Source organism: Gopherus evgoodei, chromosome 10 (genome assembly GCF_007399415.2).
Source record: "Gopherus evgoodei ecotype Sinaloan lineage chromosome 10, rGopEvg1_v1.p, whole genome shotgun sequence".
In the NCBI taxonomy this organism is placed as follows: domain Eukaryota; kingdom Metazoa; phylum Chordata; order Testudines; family Testudinidae; genus Gopherus; species Gopherus evgoodei.
In genome coordinates, this window is record NC_044331.1 from 51445096 (window position 1) to 51465461 (window position 20366).

The 20366-nt window shown below is 53.4% G+C and overlaps 1 protein-coding gene across 2 annotated transcripts in view; it reads right to left on the reverse strand.

Annotated features, from left to right (window-relative positions):
* Nucleotides 1-1465: 1465 nt before the first annotated feature.
* LOC115659211 (glucagon receptor-like) overlaps nucleotides 1466-20366 on the reverse strand; it is a 34575-nt gene continuing 15674 nt past the window's right edge. Inside the window, exons 3-14 of one of the 2 annotated variants that reach the window (XM_030579119.1) lie at nucleotides 19980-20076; nucleotides 17988-18095; nucleotides 10420-10541; nucleotides 9599-9705; nucleotides 9044-9200; nucleotides 7732-7891; nucleotides 6934-6994; nucleotides 5765-5834; nucleotides 4799-4887; nucleotides 3367-3505; nucleotides 2489-2530; nucleotides 1466-1634 (exon numbers count right to left, since the gene is read on the reverse strand). In XM_030579119.1, coding sequence (XP_030434979.1) covers nucleotides 1563-1634; nucleotides 2489-2530; nucleotides 3367-3505; nucleotides 4799-4887; nucleotides 5765-5834; nucleotides 6934-6994; nucleotides 7732-7891; nucleotides 9044-9200; nucleotides 9599-9705; nucleotides 10420-10541; nucleotides 17988-18095; nucleotides 19980-20076 — 1224 coding nt within the window. In that variant the 3' untranslated portion in view covers nucleotides 1466-1562. Of the gene's footprint in view, nucleotides 1635-2218; nucleotides 2531-3366; nucleotides 3506-4798; nucleotides 4888-5764; nucleotides 5835-6933; nucleotides 6995-7731; nucleotides 7892-9043; nucleotides 9201-9598; nucleotides 9706-10419; nucleotides 10542-17987; nucleotides 18096-19979; nucleotides 20077-20366 lie in introns of those variants that run through there. The other variant, XM_030579118.1, reaches the window with a different exon arrangement.

Here is a 20366-nt window from a genome sequence, read left to right on the forward strand (position 1 = left end):
TGCATCTCCCCAGCCTCAATTCTTCATCTGTGAAAAGTGGGGACAGCACACAGTCCTGGGAGGCAGGGCCGTGCTCCAAGAATAAATACGTTAAAGAGGTTGAGGTGCTCAGAGGCTGTTGTGAGGGGGATCGGCAAAGACAGTTGGTGCTGGGCAGAAGGAGGCTCTGAAGAGGAGGAGAGCAGCAGGCTTTGGGGCTAGCTGGGCAGGGTGATGGGAAGGTGAGGAAGGCAGACGATGGAGCTTTAATTTGGATCTACTATGGGGCTGGGGAAAGGGGGCTGAAAGCCTCCAGCACATTGGGCCTGGAGAAGTTGAGTGATGCAAAGAAACGGGGTTTCTGAGCACCCACCCACCCCTGAGGCTGACCTCACAAGGCTAGACAAGTCAGCTGAGCCATGTTTTGCCAACCACTCTGACTTCCCTGCTATTCAGCTATGAGACATCCATGTCAGGCAGTCACAGCCAGCCTGCTGGTCGCGTATGGGTCAGTGACAGGCAGCTCAAACCCACAATGGGGTTCCCTGAGGCTAAGTATACAGGCCTGTCCCAGCCCTCCAGCTTCTGAAATGTCTCCCCAGCTAGGGAGAGCAGCACCAGGAGAGGGAGTAGGGTGTCCCTGATTTACAGGGTAAGAGTTGCACCCCAATGGATCAGATGTGTGAGCCTTCCAGCTCACTGCATGTAGGCCTGGATCAGTTGTGGCTAAGGGCTTAGCCACAGGCCTAGCTCCACTTGCAGCCACACCCTAACTGTTGTCCCCTACCACACAGTGATTACAGCAGCATCTCATTGCTGCAGTCTGGCCTGTCCTTGGACAGTTGTGACCCAGTCAGACTCCATTCCCGTATGCCAAGGTTTCCATGTCTCGCTCCAGCAGGGGGTCCGGCAACAGCAGTGCTGCTGGGGATGGAGGTCCACTGGATGCAGTGCTGCCTGATGAAGGGTGCATCCTGCAGAGGTAGATTTCAGGTGCTGCACCAGAGGGCCAGGTAGCAGAGGACACTAGCAGGAGTCAGGGGGCTGTTTCCCCTCACCCTCAGTGTCCTGTTATACAGTGCAGCATAAACAGCTGGGTCCCATCTCGGGGCTTCCTGAGGGTATCTCCACAGCTCTGTGTCCCTCGCCCCCTCAGCGCGTCAGGAGTGGCTGTTCAGCTGCATTGTAGGCCTGCAGCATCCCAGCTTCTGCTCCTCAGTTCAGGCAGTGCTTGCACCAGTACCCATGGCTCTCAGATGCAGCTCTGTTTTGGAAACACGTGCTTTGCCCTGCTGCAACTCTGGACCACCAGATGCCGTGGAGGGCAGGGCCAGGGATGGAGAACAGTGGGCCCAGCTGGATAGCTGGGCCCACTGTTCTCCATCCCTGGCCCTGCCCTCCACGGCATCTGGTGCGCAGACAATCCCCAAGGCCCGTGGCTATAGGGATGCAGTACTAGGTACATCCCCTCCAGGGCTCAGGAGCATGGCTGGCCTCTTGGCCTACTCCCCCAGCCATCAAGCTGGGGGTGGCCCTTCTGTGGCTTTCCCAGGCCAGTTGCCCACAGCAGGGCAGTGCAGCCATCACTGTGTGCAGCAGAGCGCCGGATGGTCAAGCTTCCACAGCTGCCATTTCTTCTTCATTTCTGACTTCACCTAGGAGGGAGGAAAGGAGCTTGTGAGCTACTCTTCTCCTTCACAGCCTCTTGGGAGGTTCACAGCTGCTGCCCCAGGCCTGCGTAGGACTTACGTTCCATTAGCCCTAGAGGTGCCAGTCAGGATCAGGGTCTCAAAGGCGTGGGCCAAACTCAGCACAGGTACAAGGCCCTGGCTTCAGTGGAGTTGCTCCAGGGAGGAATTTGGCCCATGCAATAGGAAGAGGTCGTGCCTGCCCCAAAGGACTGAAAAACAGAACCACTGTGTTCCTATGCGAGCCCTGGGGCATGCTGGCCCACGGGCAATGTGGCCAGTTCTGCAGCATGGCCTTGGGCTGCCTTTCTTGCAGAGCTGAGCTGCTGGGTGCTCTGACTGGGTGTGGCAGCAAAAGGAAATAGATCTCGGACTCCTGGCACGGTGGCCCTGGATTGCAAACAGGTTGGGAGTAGGGTTGCTAACCCTCCAGGATTCTCCTGGAGTCTCTAGGAATTAAAAATTAATGTTCTGAGATGAAACCTCCAGGACCGCATCCAACCAAAACTGGCAACCCTAATTAGGAGCCATGATACGAGGCAGCCCCTACCTGAGCTAGGCTGGATGCATCCAATAAAACCTTAGTTTTTTAGCTCAACAGGCTCTTAGTGGAATCAAAGGCTCTAACCACCCAGGATATCCAGTGGTGCATGGTCTCTGTGTTCAGGACACAGCAACTCAGCAGTAGCTTGGCACGAGAGTAATGGAGAGAACCCCCGAGCGAGACCCCAGACACAGCTCCAGGTTACAGCCCTGACTGCAGGTGTTTCCGGGGTCAGAGAGCAAGCCCCCAGCAAGGAGCAGGACAAAGGGGCACCTACCTCTTTATTGGCAAAACAGTACAACACGGCAACTAGGAAACCCTGGGGAGAGAGCACAGGGGTGAGCCAGGCAGCACAGCAACCCTCCTCCCCATTGAGAAGATAGCCTGGCTTTGCCAGGCCCTGGCACCACAGGGCCAGTTTCCAGGATGCGGCTGACTTCAGCTAGAGGGGAAAACCCTCCCGCACCGTGATGCAGCGGCAACTCGTCCCGACATGCTCACCTAAGTCACAATCCCCCCCAGCCAGTTACACTGCAGCGTTACAACAGGACAGGGACGGTATGGTTCCCTCCCTTAGCCCACAGGTCCATTCCTCAGGGACAAGCCCCTGGCCTGTGCCTGCCAGGGCCACGCTCTGCCCAAATGGGGCTCTCCCTCCAGTGCGTGCAGATGCCATCGCCAGGGATGGACCTGCTGTTTCCAGGCAATGAGATGAGACGAGTAGAGCCCAGGAGCGCCAGGCCAGCCACACAGGGCTGTTACATGCTGAAAGGGGCGGGCCGAGCAGACACAGAGGTGATTGGAGTGTGGCACAGTGCAACACTTCAGCTGCCAGATGCCACTTTGCACTTTGTAACTGCTGGGAACAGTTTCGCAGGGGCCATCAGTCCAGGGCATGGCCCAGCCTGCCTCGAGCCCAAGGAAGGCAGGTGACTGTGTGGGTCCTGGGGCCCCTGAGCTGCAGCCCAGCTCAATGGCCCACTGCCCCACAACACCAGCAGTGGGGCCAGGGGAGGGGCTGAAGGGCTAATGTGGATGGACTGGAGGGGAAAGGGCCATGCTTTCCCCTGAGTGATGGTGGCACAAGGGAGGGGAAGAAGGGACAGACTTTCTCCTCTTGCCTGAGGTGGGGCTGCCCCAGCACTCCTGGCTCACCTGGAAAGAGTTGAGGAACAGTGTGAAGAAGACTTTGATGTAACGCAGGATGCCTGTGGTCTGCTCGTCTGTGGCAAAGATGAAGACCACCTCGTGGATCCCAAAGAGGGGGATGAGGGTCAGTGTGGCCTTGGCCAGCCTGAAAGAGGACGAGATCCCCCTCCCAGAGTTCATGTGTGTTCATAGGGGCAAGAAAGTAGGGGTGGTGTGTGAGGAGAAATACGGTAACATCTGTGCTGAGGGCCAGAGGAGATAGATGGAGTGCTAGTCCCAGCCTGGCCTAAGGGCCTGAGGTCTCATGTAGGTGTATTCGCTGCCTGCCCTGCCTGGGAGTGAGGAGGATTCACGAGCTACCAGCCATGTGCTGCTTTGGAGCTGGGAATCGTTACTGCCCAGGCTCAGCCTGAGCCCGCATGGGGCAGTGGAGAGTTGCCTGTTGGCAAGCAGGATGATGCTCTGGGAGCAGACCAGGGAGCAGCTGGGAGGCTTTGCTGTGGGGGCTGCACTGTATTAAATGGGAGATGTCCTTCCAGCCCCTAGAGGGGTCAGTGAACCCATCCACCCAAACACCACCATTGCCCCTGCTTGCAGCCACTCCTGCCCGAGAGGGCAACAGGTCCCAGCATGCCGTGCAGTCAGGCTGCTCAGCTGAGATGGAGCATGGCATGCTGGGATTGGTGTTTGGCATAGGCAACGGTGGCCACAACAAACTCCATTTGGTACCAGTGATGGAGGAGCCATGGGCCACACCCCTACATTGATAATGAGACTCTCAAGTCAGGCAAGTGGGCGGTCCAGCTTTGGCATCCTAGTCTTTAGGCGTACATGGGGGGAGGGAGCGTTCAGGGGCCTGTGATATACAGGTCAGACTTGATCTGTTGTGCGCATGTGCGCGCGCACACACACACCCTGTGCTAACAGCCACTTGCTAACACAAGCTGCTGTAATGGCTGACAAAACCTTAGTCCTATTTGCGTGACGGGGTTGCGTAGCCAGACCTCCGAGGGCACGTCTACACTGCATTGTGAACCCAGGCTTGGACTCTGATGTGAGCCCAACCCCTACTATAGCCCACAAATCTGTCCAACTCAGCCAGCAAGCACTCAAGCCCGAGTCCCACAAGGGGGTGGGTCTGAGCCAGCATCTCACTGGGACTGGGGTCCAAGCCCTGTCATTTTGCAATGTGGATGGAGTTCAAGCAATAGACCTGGCTCAGGCAGTCTGTGTAGTGCGGGATGGAGGTGCTAGCAAGACCCAGGTCCAGGCTTCCAATGCAGTGTGGACACAAGCACAGGCTTGGACACACTGAGTCCACATGTGTGGGTCCCACCGACCTGGGTTTACAATGCAGGAGAGCTAGATCCAGAATGGCCGGCGCAATGGGCACCCATTGGGAAGTTATTCCCAGCAGGCGCGCACACAGACAGCTCACCGGAGCTTATAGTCTGCGTAGCCTTTCTGGTTGGCACGCAGCTTGGCCAGGATCACCTTGAGAATCCTCATGAAGATCAGCAGGTTGATCTGTGGGGGGAGGACACAGAGGGTTACTTCCGCATTCATCCAGGGTGCCCTGCATATTGTCAGGGCCAGGCTTTGGGGGGTGTAGGCTGAGCAGCCCACGTTATCCTTCCTGGGCTCCCCAGGTCACTCTGACAGTGACAGGCAGGGGCAGCTGAGCATGAAGGGAAGCGGGTGATGCTCAGTACCTCTGGAGGAATGAGGGGAAGGGACATGCAGGGAATAACAGTGAAGGCAAGAATATCTGTGGGGCAGGGAGCAGCGCGAACGTCCCCAGAGACTCAACAGCGAGCTCATCGGCACGGCCTGGAGAGCCACTCAGCCCCCACTAGACTCACACAGCCCTCTCCAAGCATGCACTGGGCTCAACAGAACATGTCGGATGGAGTCTCTGGGGGCCTGACTCTGCTTGCCCCGACATCCAGGTCAAGAATCTGGAGGGGCCAGGGCCAGGACCCCACATGCTGGTGTTTCTTTTTTAATCAGAGAGGTTCAATTGGGTTAGTTACTTGGCAGGGACGAGTCCTCTTTTTTGTCATCCCCTAGTGGTTAGACAAGGAGACTGCAAGCCCAGAGGTGTAGGTGCTTGATCCTGACTGGCTGAGTGCTCCCCAGAGCCTCAGTTTCCCCAGCTGTTCAGTGGGATAATGATGCTGAGCTCCCTCCTGGGGCAGGCTTGTGGGGAAGTTACTAGGGAAGGATGCAGTGCTGTGGATTAGGGATGGTGATTTCTACAGCAGGAGCTGCTGCTGTCCTTGGGCCATGTTCAACCTCTGAGCTGAGCCAGACCATCAGTGACTGCAAGAGACTAATTGCTGTCATCTGAGAGACACCATGCCTCGTATGTGATCCCTGATCACAGACCTCTGAGATCACCTACCAGGGATGCCAGCAGGATAGGAATCCTGATGATCCACCAGTAGGCCATGTTCTCATTCAGAGCCCAGCACCTGTGGCACAAGATAGGCATGCTGTTAAATACCAGGGAGCCAGCGAGCAGGAGAGCCGTGCTTCATCCACAGCCAGAGTGGGGCCAGGTGAAAGCACTGCCACTGGATCATTGGGACGTCCCAGCCCATTGGACAGAGGCACTGCCCCTCAGCACCAAAGGCCCAGGAATGACTATTACCAGCTGTGCCAGCCTGCCCATTTTCCAGGGGTTGGAATCCTTTCCTGTCTCACCCATCCCCGGAGCTAACCTGTCTGCTTCCAGCAGGGGCCAGGACAGGGACTGCAGGAGCCTGGTGAGCTGTGGGCTAGTGAAAGACAATCTCTTTCCCTGCCCCACATGCTGGAGGGTGCCTCAGACATGCCGCAGTAGGAGCTTGGAAGGTCAGGCCTGTGTTTCCCTAATGGCTGGAGCTTGTTACCCCCAGGAGTCAGCCCACCGCCAGGCCGGGTATGGGCTCCTTTTCATGTCTCCTCCTGATGGTGTTGGCTGGGCTATTGAGGCTGAGAGCTTATCCCCAATAGCTCCGTGGCTTGGAAGATGGAGCCGTTCACTCCTGGGCCCAGTTCCAGGGGCCCAGGACAGCAATGACCAGCCTTGTTTGGTGGCCTGAGGGAAATCAGCTGGGTGGGTCTTTGCTCTGTTCCCACTATGCAGAGACCATCCCAGAAAGCACCTCCAAGCACAGCACTCATGATTAGGGTGACCAGATGTCCCAATTTTATAGGGACAGTCCCTATTTTGGGGTATTTTTCTTATATAGGCTCCTATTACCCCCCACCCCCATCCCGATTTTTCACACTTGCTGTCTGGTCACCCTACTCATGACCAGCCCTGCCCCACCAGAGAGGCCAAGCACTGACCAAGCCCTGGAGGCTGAGTTCTTCCCTCACCCCTAGGGGAGTCACGCCAGGGCCAGGGTGGGCCATAGCAGTGGAGGAATCAGATGCCTCTCTCCCCAGCAGTCAATTCACGTTGGTTTCAGTGGAAGAAACCAACCTCCCTGCCTTTCCCATGGCTGCTCTGTACTAGAACCCAGGTGGCGCGAAGCATGGAGCCTGGCTTACTTGGGGAGCACAGCAAGGAGCGTCTGCACTTACTCTGCATTCTCCTTCAGATATTTGGCCACCAGCCACGGCACCACGAACACCACAGGGGTTCCTGCAAGTCACAAGCAAACCCTGTGAAGACCAAGCACCTGCCTGAGCTGAGACAGCAGCTCTCACAAACTGAGGGGGTGTCCTACCCCCTCTCCCCTCCCTGATCCAGGAAGGGACCTGCCCCTGCCCTCCGGGGGATTCTTGTCCCTGGGGGACTGAGGACAGGCCACGACCCCAATCCTCCACTTTCCCCACCTAGCGAGGGTTTCCTGTGTCATGTGTGCACCACTAGGGGTCACCACTCATCCATGTCACTAAGTTATTAACCCTCCTGGTGAGGTGCTATCAGCTGTGAGAAGTGATCCTGCTTTAGGGGCATGAGCTGCTGTCTGATGGGCACGTAGAACCAAATGGAAACCACTTGGGTGTCAGTCCATTGCCAAGTCGTCCAGGTGGGGAACCTGGTGGTTACTTGCCCACTTGGCCGAGTCTCTGCCTCCTTGAACCGCCCCAGATCCCCCTGTGCTCCCCGATATGTCCTCTGTAATTTTAGTACTCTCTTCGGCAAACACCATCTGCCCGTACCCCCAGACCCCTGCCCGCCCAGGCCTGCACATGCTACCTGACCACACCACAGGCACACACCCAACTCACCCATGCCATATGCATCCCCACACTGCCTACCCACACCTCATGCCCACACCCTCACCATGCTGCCTCCTCATGTGCATACACCCACACACACCCGCCACACACGTCCAGGCCACGGTTCACACTCATTCCCATTCTCCTTCTCACCCCAGCCTAAGTACAGGTAGAGCATGTAGTAGTTCTTCTCGGAAAACACCGCTCCAATCAGAAGCTTGTACAGGTAGACGGCTTCCACCAGAAACCAATAGTGATTGGCTAGAATGCAGTATTGCATCATGACTTGAGCCACCCGGCAGCCAACTGCAGCCTGTGGAGAGGAGTCCCAGAGAGAGAGAGAGAGAGAGAGAGAGAGAGAGAGAGAGAAAGTGACTGTGCAGGAAGAGGAGACTAGGATGCTCTGAGCTGGGGACCTGGGACTAGAAGTGCAGCTAGCTGGGATATGCCTAGAGCACTGTCTATTCCACTACGGAGTCTCCATTAACCATCACACCCTGTGTCCTCCATGACACCAGGCACAGCCCGCCGCTGGGTAGGCTAACATGGATGTGACCAGGAGTCGCAGGGAGATCCAGGCTACATCACCGCACCGGAGGGCACTCTCCCTTGCTGCTCTGTTCTGGTGATCCTGTTCACATCCAGGGCTTCATCTCCCAGAGCAAAGTGCCCCACTCTCATCCCATCAGAAACACAGCCAGGCAGGCTATTGGGGAGAGACAGGAGGGAAAGCACAGCAGATCTTGTCCAGCAGGGGAAACATCATCCCTTGGTTCAGTAATAGGGTGTAGGAAGCATTTTCAGGGGCAGCAGGTGATTTGTTCTATGGCACTTTTCTATCATGATCCCCATTTTACAGATGTGGAAAATGAGGCACAGAAAGGGGACATGATGTGCCTGAGATCACCCATTAGCAAAGCCAGGGAGAGAACCCAAGTCTCTTGAGTGCCAGGCCAGTGCTCCAGCCACTGGGCTGCCCCACCCCGAAGGAGGGGGAAGGGATCCATCAACTCAGATTGTGGTAGGCCAGTGAAGAAGGGGCTGATTTCCCCTGCTTTGTTGGGTGGAGGTTTTTAAGCTCATCACCACAATATGTGTGTGATTTAGGATCCTCAATAGCTTTTAAAAATTCACCTGTGGGAGATTGGCAGAATCCCCCCTCCGGCTGAGCCAATAGATGCACCCACCCAGAGTGTCCTTCTGAGTGCTCTCAGGTCCACCTAGTGGTTGGGGCTGGGGGTTCAATCCCTAGGTGCTGGTGGATCTGAGCTCTGACTGGCACTCCGATCCACCAGCACCCAGGGATCGCATCCCCAGCCCCAAGTCAAGCCTCCTTGCCCAGCTGTTGGACTATGGACCTGGGCACAGCAGGTAGCCACCGTGACTAGCCAGGGAGGGGGGCACAAGCATTGGCAATTAGATTCCACCCCCACCCAAGGAAAATTTGGTTTCTTGTTGGGCTTGCCTTATTGCTCAGCAGCGCTTCCCAGTCAGACACATGCAGGATTTCCATGCCCCACCTCTTCTCCAGCAGCGCATCTTTGACAATCACCGAGATGGCCCGCAGCCCAAAGGAGGCAAAGAGGTTTGCATGTATGTAGTTGCGGGTGCAGCGGAGTTTCCTAGGCCCAGAGAGAGAGACGGCTTTCAGCGCTGGAGAGCTGCGGAAAAAGAATGGACCTTCTCCCCAGGAAAGGGCTACGTAACCTACAGCAGCTGAGCCGCTCCTGCATCAGGCACTGCAGGTCAGAGGAGCACTCAGCTACTGCCATCTGACCCTCTTCAAGCAGGGAAAGAGGCAGGAGGGCTGGCTCTGCCAAGCTCACAGCTCATGCACTGCCTGCTTGCCCCAGCAGGAGGCACTGTAATGCCTGCAATGCTAGAGTCAGTTGCAGCAGCACTGGGCACAGTGCCCAGCACCGGATCATCCCGCCCCTCCATCCCGTCCCGTTGGAGAGCCCCACTGCACGCCCTGCCAGTGCAACACACACAGCACCCGTGCCCCAGGCTCAGGCCCTACCTGAAGATGGTGAGGATGAGCAGGGCAGAGACCAGCGCCAGGAGAGACAGCGAGTATCCCACCGTGTAGAGCACCTTGAAACTCACCATCAGCCGGTGGGCCCCTTCCTGGCATGGGCAAAGGGGACCCGATGAGGCAGACAGTCAGTTCTGCTACCCCCGCCCCCACTGGCCGCCCCACAATCCAAGCGCCCACCGGGGGATGCATTAGCTCTGCTGAAACAGAGTTCCGTGGGACAGTGGGCTTGGGTACCTGGCCCCAGCTCAGCCATGTACCTGGGCTGCTGGGGCCTGACCTCACACCCTCTCCACCCCAGGGAGCTGAGTCCTGAGCTCCCCAGCTGGCGAGGGCCTCTAAATGGCCTCCACAATGATCGGGGAGTGGGGCTGAGAGGCTCAGTGGGAAGATGTGACCACCCCAGCCCCAGCCAGCCAATGGGATTCGTCGGGGAGGGGAGATCAGGGAGTGGTGGTTCAGCACCCCAAGAAGGGGGAGGCAGCATGTGACTGAGCAGAACTAGGGAGGGAGCTGTGCACCTGTGTTTACATTGAACTCTATTTCTGAATGGTCTCCCCTCCCCCACCAGGCATTATAACACACCCATCTCCACTCCCCTTCTCCTGTGCATTATTACACCCTGCCACTACCTATCCCTCTTGTTTCAGGCTCCTGTGTCCCCGACTCCCCAACACCAACACTCCCAGCCCAGCCCAGCCCAGGCCTGGCTGGGCCCCAGCACATGCCACTGGGATGTCAGGTGGCTGGCATGGACAGAGCTGGAAGCACATCCCCCCTCCCCCCGTCAGGAGCAGCAGCCTCACCTCCTCCATGGTGGACTCCATCTCCTCCTCGCACTGGGAGTAGTCCCTCCATGGCTGCGTGCCGTTCACCATCACCCACTGCCCATCCAGCCCGCACTTGCGGCTCACTAGCCCATATTTCACTGCAGACACAGAGCACACCAGAGTCACCTTTCAGGCTGACTGCCTTCCCCTGGGGTCCCCCCTCAGACAAAAGCCTAATCCCCCAGGCTCCCCACAACCGGCAATCCTGGGGACAGTTATAATGTGTATAATAAACCAGCCTCTAAGGGGAGTATGTCCGTAGTGTTATAGCCATGTTGATCTCAGATATTAGAGAGACAAGATCGGTGAGAAAGTATCTTTTACTGGACCAACTTCTGTTGGTGAGAGAGACAAGCTTTCCAGCTCCACAGAGCTCTGTTTCAGGCTTGGCGAACATGTGGGGGGAATAGGAAGATAGTTAAAGAAGGACATGTGTGGCTGTTCTAGGGTTGTGTTGTGCGTTGTTGGCAACTGTGGAGCTATTGCCAGGATAGATGAGTGTTGGCTGACTAAAGAGACCATAATACTCAAAGAAGTTGGAGTACATTTGGTTTAAGCCAATGGTTCTCAAAGCCGGTCCGCCACTTGTTCAGGGTGGTGGTGAGCTGGGCCGGTTTGTTTACCTGCCGCGTCCGCAGGTTCGGCCGATCGCAGCTCCCACTGGCTGCGGTTTGCCGCTGCAGTCCAATGGGGACTGCGGGAAGTGGCGTAGGCCGAGGGATGTGCTGGCAGCCCTTCCCGCAGCCCCCACTGGCCTGGAGCGGCGAACTGCGGTCAGTGGGAGCTGCGATCGGCCAAACCTGCAGACGTGGCAGGTAAACAAACAGGCCCAGCCCATCAGGGGCTTTTCCTGCACAAGCAGTGGACTTGCTTTGAGAACCACTGGTTTAAGCTACAATCTATGGTGATGAGGTGGAGACGACCCCTCAGTGAGGAAAGTGTGCATTAGTATGTGTGTTAGTATCCTCACAAACACCAGGGAAATGACTGCAACCTTTGGGACCATTTCACCATTTAATCCGCAAACTTGGGCAGAATACTGCAAAACATTATCTTATTTTGTCACTGCTAATGCTATGACAGATGACGGTAAGCAGAAAGCTATCACATTCAGCTGTGTAGGGGCCTGTTAACCCCTGAAAAGCCTGGAGATGAAACTTTTGATGAGCTCGTAAATCTGTTAAAGAACCATTTCAACTCAACAGCCAGTGAAACAAGAGAACAATTTAAGTTTAACTCTCGGTCAAGGAAATCAGGAGAGACAGTAGGAGAATTTGTGGCGGGACTGAGGAGGCTCCCTCAAGATTGCAATTATGATGTAACTCTGACACAAATGCCAAGAGACAGATTAGTTTGTGGCATTAATGATGACAGAATGCAAAGGAGATTACTGTCTGGACACAATTACAATTTGAAACAGCTCTGAAATCAGCCCAGGCTATGGAATCTGCAAAGAAAAATGTATAGGATTTACAAACAAATCACAGAAGCCTTCAGAAGCGCATTCAGGAAACACAAGATACTGTGCACAAAATTGCCAGAGAAAGTGATCCAATCAGTAGCAGAGAGTGTTATTGTGGAGGCAAACACACCCCAAATGTCTGCAGATTTAAACATAAAAAATGTCACATTTACAGATTGACTGGGCATGTTAGAAGACCGTGTCAAAATAAAACCAAGCAAGCAGAGGCATAAAACCATGATGAAAAGCAGCCTCATAGCCACAGTACCTTTCATGTACTGAAGAAGGAAAGCAGTGAAAGAGAAGAGGAGGAACTGACTTATCCTGTCTATAGTATAACTGAAACAAAATATTCCTAAAGTACACCTTTACCTCGATATAATCCTGTCCTCAGGAGCCAAAAAATCTTACCACGTTTTAGGTGAAACCGCATTATATTGAACTTGCTTTGATCCACCGGAGTGCACAGCCCCACCCCCCCGGAACACTGCTTTACCGCTTTATATCCAAATTCGTGTTATATCGGGTTGCTTTATATCGGGGTAGAGGTGTAGATCCCATTCATATTGGGCTGACTGTAAGTGGGGGGAAAATGCACGGTTTGAACTCAAATACGAGATGTAGCATGACCATTATGAGCCAAGAAGCATGTGAGACTTTGTGGAAAGATAGCAAACCATCTCCAGTGCAGAAACATGGGATAAAATGAAACACTGGAGAAGCAATAAAGATACCGGGAGACACCAATGCAAAGGTTTCCCACCAGAGCCAAATAAGGCATCCACCATTGCTCGTGACTGAAGGCCCTGACCCAAAGTTGCTCGGTCAAGGATGGTTGGATGACCTTTCACTGGACTGGAAGGAAAAAGTGCATCACTTGAAATCAGAAGATGATCTAGTTCTGGAAACTGTTTTAAATACATATAAGGAGTATTTAAAGATGAACGGGGCACCTTAAAAGGCATGACTGCTAAAAATCTACATAACTGTCACATCTTGTTATTTCAAACCCAGATCTGTACCCTCTGTTATGAAATAAAAAGTTGAAATTTAATTAAAAAAAACTAGAGGCAACCTGTATTATTGAGCCTGTTCTTCTTTTGTATGGCATTTGAAAAGCAACAGTCTGGGGTTATAACCGAATCGGGCGAATTGAAAGCCATTCTAATGCTTTGAGCCAGGTGGAACCCCCTTGTGCCACCACCATAACCGGGAATGGGACAGTTGTCCATGATGTGTTGCATGGTTTGTTCCTCACCACAGTTACAATTCGGTGATTCTTTGATTTTTCTATCAGTGACGGAGAGAGACACATCTTCCGCGTGTTGTCCGCATGAGGTTGAGCATGGTCTGCTGCCAATGGGGAAGGCATTCCATCAGGTCTTTGTTTGGGACATCACAAGCATCCCAGAATTTGAACCAGTGAGTGCCAGTGTCCTTTCCATTGGCCTTTAGCATCGTGGATCCAGAAAGTTTTCTGAATGGGCTGCACCAATAGCACCAGTGTTAAAGCCAGATGGACACTGTAAATTGCCTGTAAATAGGGTATCACAATTAGAACAGTACTCAGTTCCAAAGCCTGAGGATCTCTTTGCAGTTTTATCAGGAGCTATATTAGACATAAGCCATGCCTATCAAAAGATGGACTCTTCTTCCAGGCCAAAGCACTAAGACATTGTAAATATTCACAAAGCCCTGTTTAAAAATAATCAGTTTCCTTTTGGGGTATCCTCAGTACCTGCTATTTTCCAGAGAAGCATGGAGGGATTGATTCAGGGAGTTCCACATGTGATTTGGGATGAGGTGTCCACCCCCCACCAGTCTGAACAGGTGAAAGTGGCCAAAGAGGTGGCACATGGAGGAGAGCCAGGGACTGATAAGGCCTAATGGCTGATGAAACCTAGCTGGGAGAAGAGCTGGGCTAGGCTTATAAAGGAAGGAAGTTGGTGGTTGGAGGTGGCCAGCAGGGACGAGCTCTGCAGTCACTCTCTAGAGAGGAGGGGAGTTGGCTAGGTACAAAGAAGTTCTAGGGGAGTAGGCCCCGGGATCCTGCCTTGGGCTGCAGACTCAGGCAAGAAGCCGAGAGGGGTGAAGTAACCATGGGGAGTGGAGATGGGCCAGAAAATAGAGAAAAGAGTTAGGAAAGAGACCAAGGCATGGCAACAGGTTGGAGGTTGAACAGACTGCAGGTGCTGGGCATAGGGCCCCTGGGCTGGAACCTGGAGTAGTGGGCAAGCCTGGGTTCCCCTGCCAGCCACTAGGAAAGTGGCACAGACTGGGCAGACTGCCTGAGACAGTTAGTCCAGTGGGACTTTGATACCTTGGAAAGGGAGGACTATAGTGACCTGGCCAGAGGGTTGAGTCATGAAGAAGGAGCACCCCAAGTCCAGAGAGAGAGATTGCAGAGCTAGCAAGTGAACAATGGAAGGGGGGCACCAGACCGGATGAGAACTAACCCCCCATATGTAGCCACAAGAAGGCACCACAGCAGTGAGTGTACCCCATGGCAGGCAGTTTATTTGGATGGCATACTGATGCCAGATACCACCAACACAAAATTGTTATAACATTTAGCAGAAGTGCTAAATGGGCTAATGAAAGCAGGTGTGTGCCTAAAAAGGGATCAGTCTTCCTTCCTGGTACACGAAGTGATATGCTTGGGATATAACGTGGATGCCCTGGGACTACACCCAGTGAGAAAGTCAAAGGAATTCAGTACGCCTCTGTACTTAGGCATATATCAGAGCTGCGGTACTCAGAAGTCCTGGTCCATTATCAAGCTGCCAAAAAAAATGTTCTTGACTTATGAGGCATCTCTTTATGGAATTGAAGCCGTTTTAGTTCACCAGATGGTGGATGGGTCAGAGCAATCAATTGGATTTGTATCCCAGACTCTGTCTTCTGCTGAACAGAATTATTCACAGCTAGATTGAGAAGGATTAGCTCTTATCTTTGGGGTGCAGAAGTTTCACAAATATATATGAGGGTGTAGGTTTACAATCTGCACCAATCACAACCCCCTCCTCGGTGTTTAATGAGACAAATGGTATCTCCCAGAATCCAGAGGAGGGTGGTGATATTAAGAGCCTATGAATATTCTGTTTTGTACAAAGCTGGTAAGATGCTGGAAATGCAGATGCTCTAACCTGTTTGCCTTTACTGGAGAGACAAAAAAAGAAAGAAGTGAAGAGAAGGTGTTACTAAGGCACTGTCTCCATATGCCTCCAGTGACAGTATACAAGTAAAATCAGCTCTGGTGAAGATCCAGTACTTGCAAGAGTTGGAGAGTTTGTGCTAGAACATGGTCCCAGACCAAAGCTGATCAGGAGCTCACACCTCATTATAAGTGACATAGTGAATGTAGTGTGCAAGATGGGTGTGTATTACGAGTCCTCATTCCAAAGCAAGGATGTGATGTAAGAAAGGGTGAACTCAACCAGACACACCCAGGTATCACCAAGTGAAAGAATTAGCCCAGATTTATTCGTGGTGGCCAAAGATGGATACAGACATTGAGAGTTGGGTACAAACCTGTTCAATTGGTTAAGAGAGTTGCAAAGCTTCTACTGTGACTCCACTCCATTCTTGGTAGCGGCCAGAGAAGCCCTGGAAACAGTACACATCAATTATCCTGGACCATTCTTGGGGAAGACTGTTTTCAGTACTAGTGTGTGCAGATTTCAGATGGGTAGGAACCCATGAATACATCCCCTAGTGAAGCCACCACAGAAAAAGTAAGGACTAGTTTTAGGATCTATGCTTTACCTGAAATGCTTATATCAGATCATGGAAGATGTTACTAGGATGAAATTCAAAAGATTTATGAAGCAAAACAGCATTCACAAGTTACATCAGCACTTCAACGTCCATTCTCAAATAGGTTAGCTGAATGGGTAATTCAGACATTTAAAGAGGATATTAAAAGAATACCTGGGGGTACAATAGATACGAGAGTGTCTCATTAATTCTCAAATAATACAGCAGTCTACTACATGCCTGTCCCCAGCGGAGATGTTAATGGGAAGGAACCTAAAGTCAAAGTTAGACCTTATGCATCCATACTTAGTGGGGAAAATACAGCAAAAACAAAATCAGCAGATATGCTAAAAAAAATGTAGTTTTACTGTGACTTCCTTTATGCTAAAACCTTTGGTCCCAACTGGATGCCAGTGGTCATTCAAGACATTAAAGGACCCAGTAATTCTGGGAGATAGCACAGTTGTGTGCCAACACATGGGTCAGCTGAGAAAAATGAAGTCTGGAGGGGAAGCCTCCAGACACAATATCAAGTGTTACAGACAGAACTCATGAACAGATGGTTGAAGAATCACAGAATGACCTGTCTGACCCAAAAGTGGGTCCTGAAAATGCAACACATTTTGCAGAGCTTGAACTGTGGGGTTCTATATGGGAGCAATGTCCACCTATGTGTTTAAAAGATTATACACTGTAACAGTGACCGAGTGCTTCTTTACATCGTTTTCCTGTTATTTGCGATCAGAAATGCATTGCCAGGTATATCTTATTGGTTTTGTAAGTTGTGTAGTAAATAATTTTAAAAGTGTGTGTGGGGGGGGGTTATAATGTGTATAATAAGCCAGCCACTGATGCAGGGTTGCCAGGTATCTGGTTTTTGACCAGAATGTCTGGTCAAAAAGAGAACCTGGCAGCATCCGATCAGATGCTAAAGTTCAGTTGGATGTAGTAACCAGCCTCCGCCACTGGGGGGTGGGAAGAGCAACAGCTGCGGCTGGAGCTACATGGATAAGGCCATACCAAATTCACTGTCCATTTTGGTAAATTTCATGGCCATACGACTTTTAAAATATGAAATTTCATGATTTCAGCTATTTAAATCTGAAATTTCACGGTGTTGTAATTGTAGGGGTCCTGACCCAAAAAGGAACTGTGAGGGGGTGACAATTTTAAATGAAGCTTCTTAAACATTTTAAAAACCTTATTTACTTTATATACAACAACAGTTTAGTTCTATATTATAGACTTGTAGAAAGAGACCTTCTAAAAACGTTAAAATGTATGACTGGCACGTGAAACCTTAAATCAGAGTGAATAAATGAAGACTCGGCACAGCACTTCTGAAAGGTTGCCTACCCCTGCTCTACAGTGATGGAGGAGCCCCAAAGGGCTGACAGCACCACTGCAATATTCAGATGCTTCTCCCAGCACAGAGTGGATGAGCACAGCCCAGCACATGACTCTGTAAGATCAGGCCACCAGGCCAGGCTGGCCCTCGAGACCGTTGGAGTCAGGCCAGGAGCATCCTCATGACAGCCTCTCTCACTGTGTCCAGTGTATTGGGTGTCCTGCTGGGCTCCCACTGGCAGAGGAAGAGACGCCCAAGAGTTGCAGAGGTGTGTGGGGGGGGGAGGTGGTTACCCTGCACTGGGAGCTCAGCACAGGGCCTGTTTCCAGGGGATTCAGGCTGCAAAGGCTGGTGGATTCTCCTGTTTCCAACCTGTTCTCCAATCCCTCACAGACTCACCCTGGGTGATGAGGCTACAGGGCCTGGTGCAGGCTGTTGGGCCATTGCTTGTAGCTGTTTGGGTTGGGTGAGTGACCCATGAAGGCAACAGAGCCATGGGGCAAGCTGACCCAGATGAGGGGAGTGCTATAGAGAGGCGCTCCTCCTGTCCCATGGGTGAGGGGTGCAGGGGATGGGCCTCCCTCCTCATATGCAGGCACAGCAAAAAGGCACCTTTGCATGTAAGCCTGCAGCCCCGGGGCTGAGTGCCTCTTCGGAGGTGCCAGGCACCTGATTCTAACCCCTTGTGCAGTCACTCACCAGTGCACAGCAAGCGTGAGACATTTCACTAGGGGAGACCTAGTTGTGTTTCACACCCACTCTGTGCAGGGGTGAGTGATATCCTGAGGTGTGCAAGGCCCTGAGGGTTTAGGGGAAATGGATCCCTGGGTGCTACTCACAGCCCTGCTGCTGACTTGTGACCATGAGCAAGTCAGTTCCCAGCAGTGTGCCTCAGTTTCCCCATCTCTACAGTGGACAGGATTGTGACCCCCCGTGGAGTCAGATGCCAGACTCCAGAGCAGGGCACCAGAGCATTACCTTTCTCGAACCATGGCAGGTAGAAAGGACAGGAGACGTTGATGGTGCTGCCTGGGCTCCCATCTGGCCAGCAGGCGTACATGTCGAACGTCCGGTTGCAGTAGAGCCCTTTGAAGGACAAAGGCAAAGCTCAGGAGGGAAGAGGCCAGCAGTCTGTGTGGTGCCTGGTCTGCACCATTCCCATCATCTGCTGTCACAGGCCTTGCAAACAGCCTGGCCCAGGGAACTGCAGGTGGTCACACCTGTTAGCTGAGAGCATTCCTCATTCCCCTCCCCTGCCGCCTCGCTCTGCACAGCGGGCTGGAACTCTCCACCTGCCACCACCCAGAAGCAATGGTACAAACAGCTCTCCAGCCATCCCAGCCAGCAGCTGCTGCTGTCAGCGAGAGCTTGATCCAATGTCCTGGGACTCACTTAGGCCCTGACTTCCCTGAGCTCCGGGCTGGCTCACCTGCCCTCGTGGGGTGCTGCCAGCCTGTTGGCCATTCTCATGGTCACAGTGACCCAGGCTACTACTGGCAGCTCCTTGAATCAAAAAGTTGAGACTTTGCTTTAAAAGTGTGAGCTTCAGTGATTGTGTGCACACTCCCTGGGAACCTGCCCTATGTGATCTGTACATTGCTCACAGCAAGGACTGTCTGTTCTGTGTCTGCACAGCACCTAGCACCGTGGGCCCCTGACCTCTGACTGGGGCCCCAAGGTATTACTGCAATGCAAAGTCTAGAGCCCAGCACTGCCTAGTGATGGCCAAACTCCCAGAATCCTGCCCGCCCTCGCACTGACCTGGGCCTGGGACTTTGGCAGCTGTCTCATGTGCCAGTCTGAGTGCCAGCTGTCGGCCTGGACCGGATTTCCCAGGGAGCAGGCAGCCCAGCTGCATTGTCTCCTGGAGCCCTGCATCATGCTTTGCTTCTTCTCAGCACCCAGAGCTCCAAGTGCCACACTGTGGAGCCATGCCACCCGCCACCCAAGTGCCCCAGGAACTCTCTGCAAACCTCTGCCTGTGTGTCTGTCTTGTCTCCTCTCAGCCTTTGATGAGACAGGCTCTGTGTCTCCTCACCTTGAACGTGCAGCCAGTTGCCATGGTGGCAGAGGTGAAAGTAAGCCAGTACAGTCTGGGGTAGTGGCAGCAGGATTCCCGCCGTGATTTAAAGGGCCTGGAGCTCCATGGCGGCCAGATTCCCAGGCCCTTTAATTTGCCCCTGAGTCCTGGGGCTTCCAGCCGCCTCTGCAGCTGGGAGCTCTAGAGTGATTTAAAGGCCCTGGGGCTCCCAGCCACAGCTGGAGCCCCAGGGCTTTTAAATTATGAAAGGCCATGCCTCTTCCAGTTGAGGCCATGCCCCCACTCAGGACTCCGGCATACAGGTAAGTCCTTTAATTTACTTTCACCTCTGCATGGTGGCGTCACAATGAAACGATGGTGGCTAACACAGTGCAAGCCAGGCAGATGCTGCCCATGGTCACACAGATTGGGGTCTGTAAATAGCTAGTCGGGGTGGGCTTTTGAGCAGGCTGGTGAGTCAGCTGCAGCATGTGGCTCTTAGCTCAGGCAGCAGGTTGGGGGCTGGCTAGGGAGTGGAATGGCCATGAGGCAATCAGCACTGCAGGTGGTGGTATTAATGAGCCATGGTGGGGGAGTATCTGGCAGTTGGTGTGGGTGGCAGAGTTGCAGGGACTGTCGTGTCCTGAAACATCTCAGCTCCTAGCCCTCATCCCCAGGAAAGGGCTGGCCTGTGGGAGTTTCTCTCCCCGCACTTGCAAAAGCACAGGCACACGCTGAGTGTCTCAGCTCCAACCTGCCCGTGGGCAGAACCCCAGCCCAAGATTTCACTGTGGCTATCACTGGTCTAAGCCGAAAGCAGAGCCTTACAACCCCCACTGGGAAGGAGCTGCCCCTGCAGGAATGTGGCCATAGGCAGTAAATCCACTGTGCTTAAACATGGTCTCCAACCCCCCCCTCCCCCCCAGCACTGCCCCTGCGGGCTGCCCTACCTGTGGGGGATGGCTCATTTGCCAGCTTCTTCAAGCACTCGTCCCGGTATCTCATCCACTCCTCGAAGGTCTTCTCCAGAACTTTTGCTCTGCAGTGCTGGGAGGACAGATCTCAGGTTAGAATCTTACACTGGCCCAGGACTCCAGCAGCCCTACCTAGAGCACAGGGACCACCAGGGAAAATGCAGCCCGTTCCCACTCGCTCAGCCACATCAGTGTGCAGCACGAGGCAGAGGCTAGATCTGTGGGTGGGCCCAGGGCTGGAATGGCAGTGGGCGCAGGGCTGGATTGAAGGCCATCAGCACAGCTGTGGGTGGGGTAGAGTTACCAACGGTCTAATCACGCAAACCCAAACACTCTTGCCCCTACCTGCCCCCCTGCCCCAAG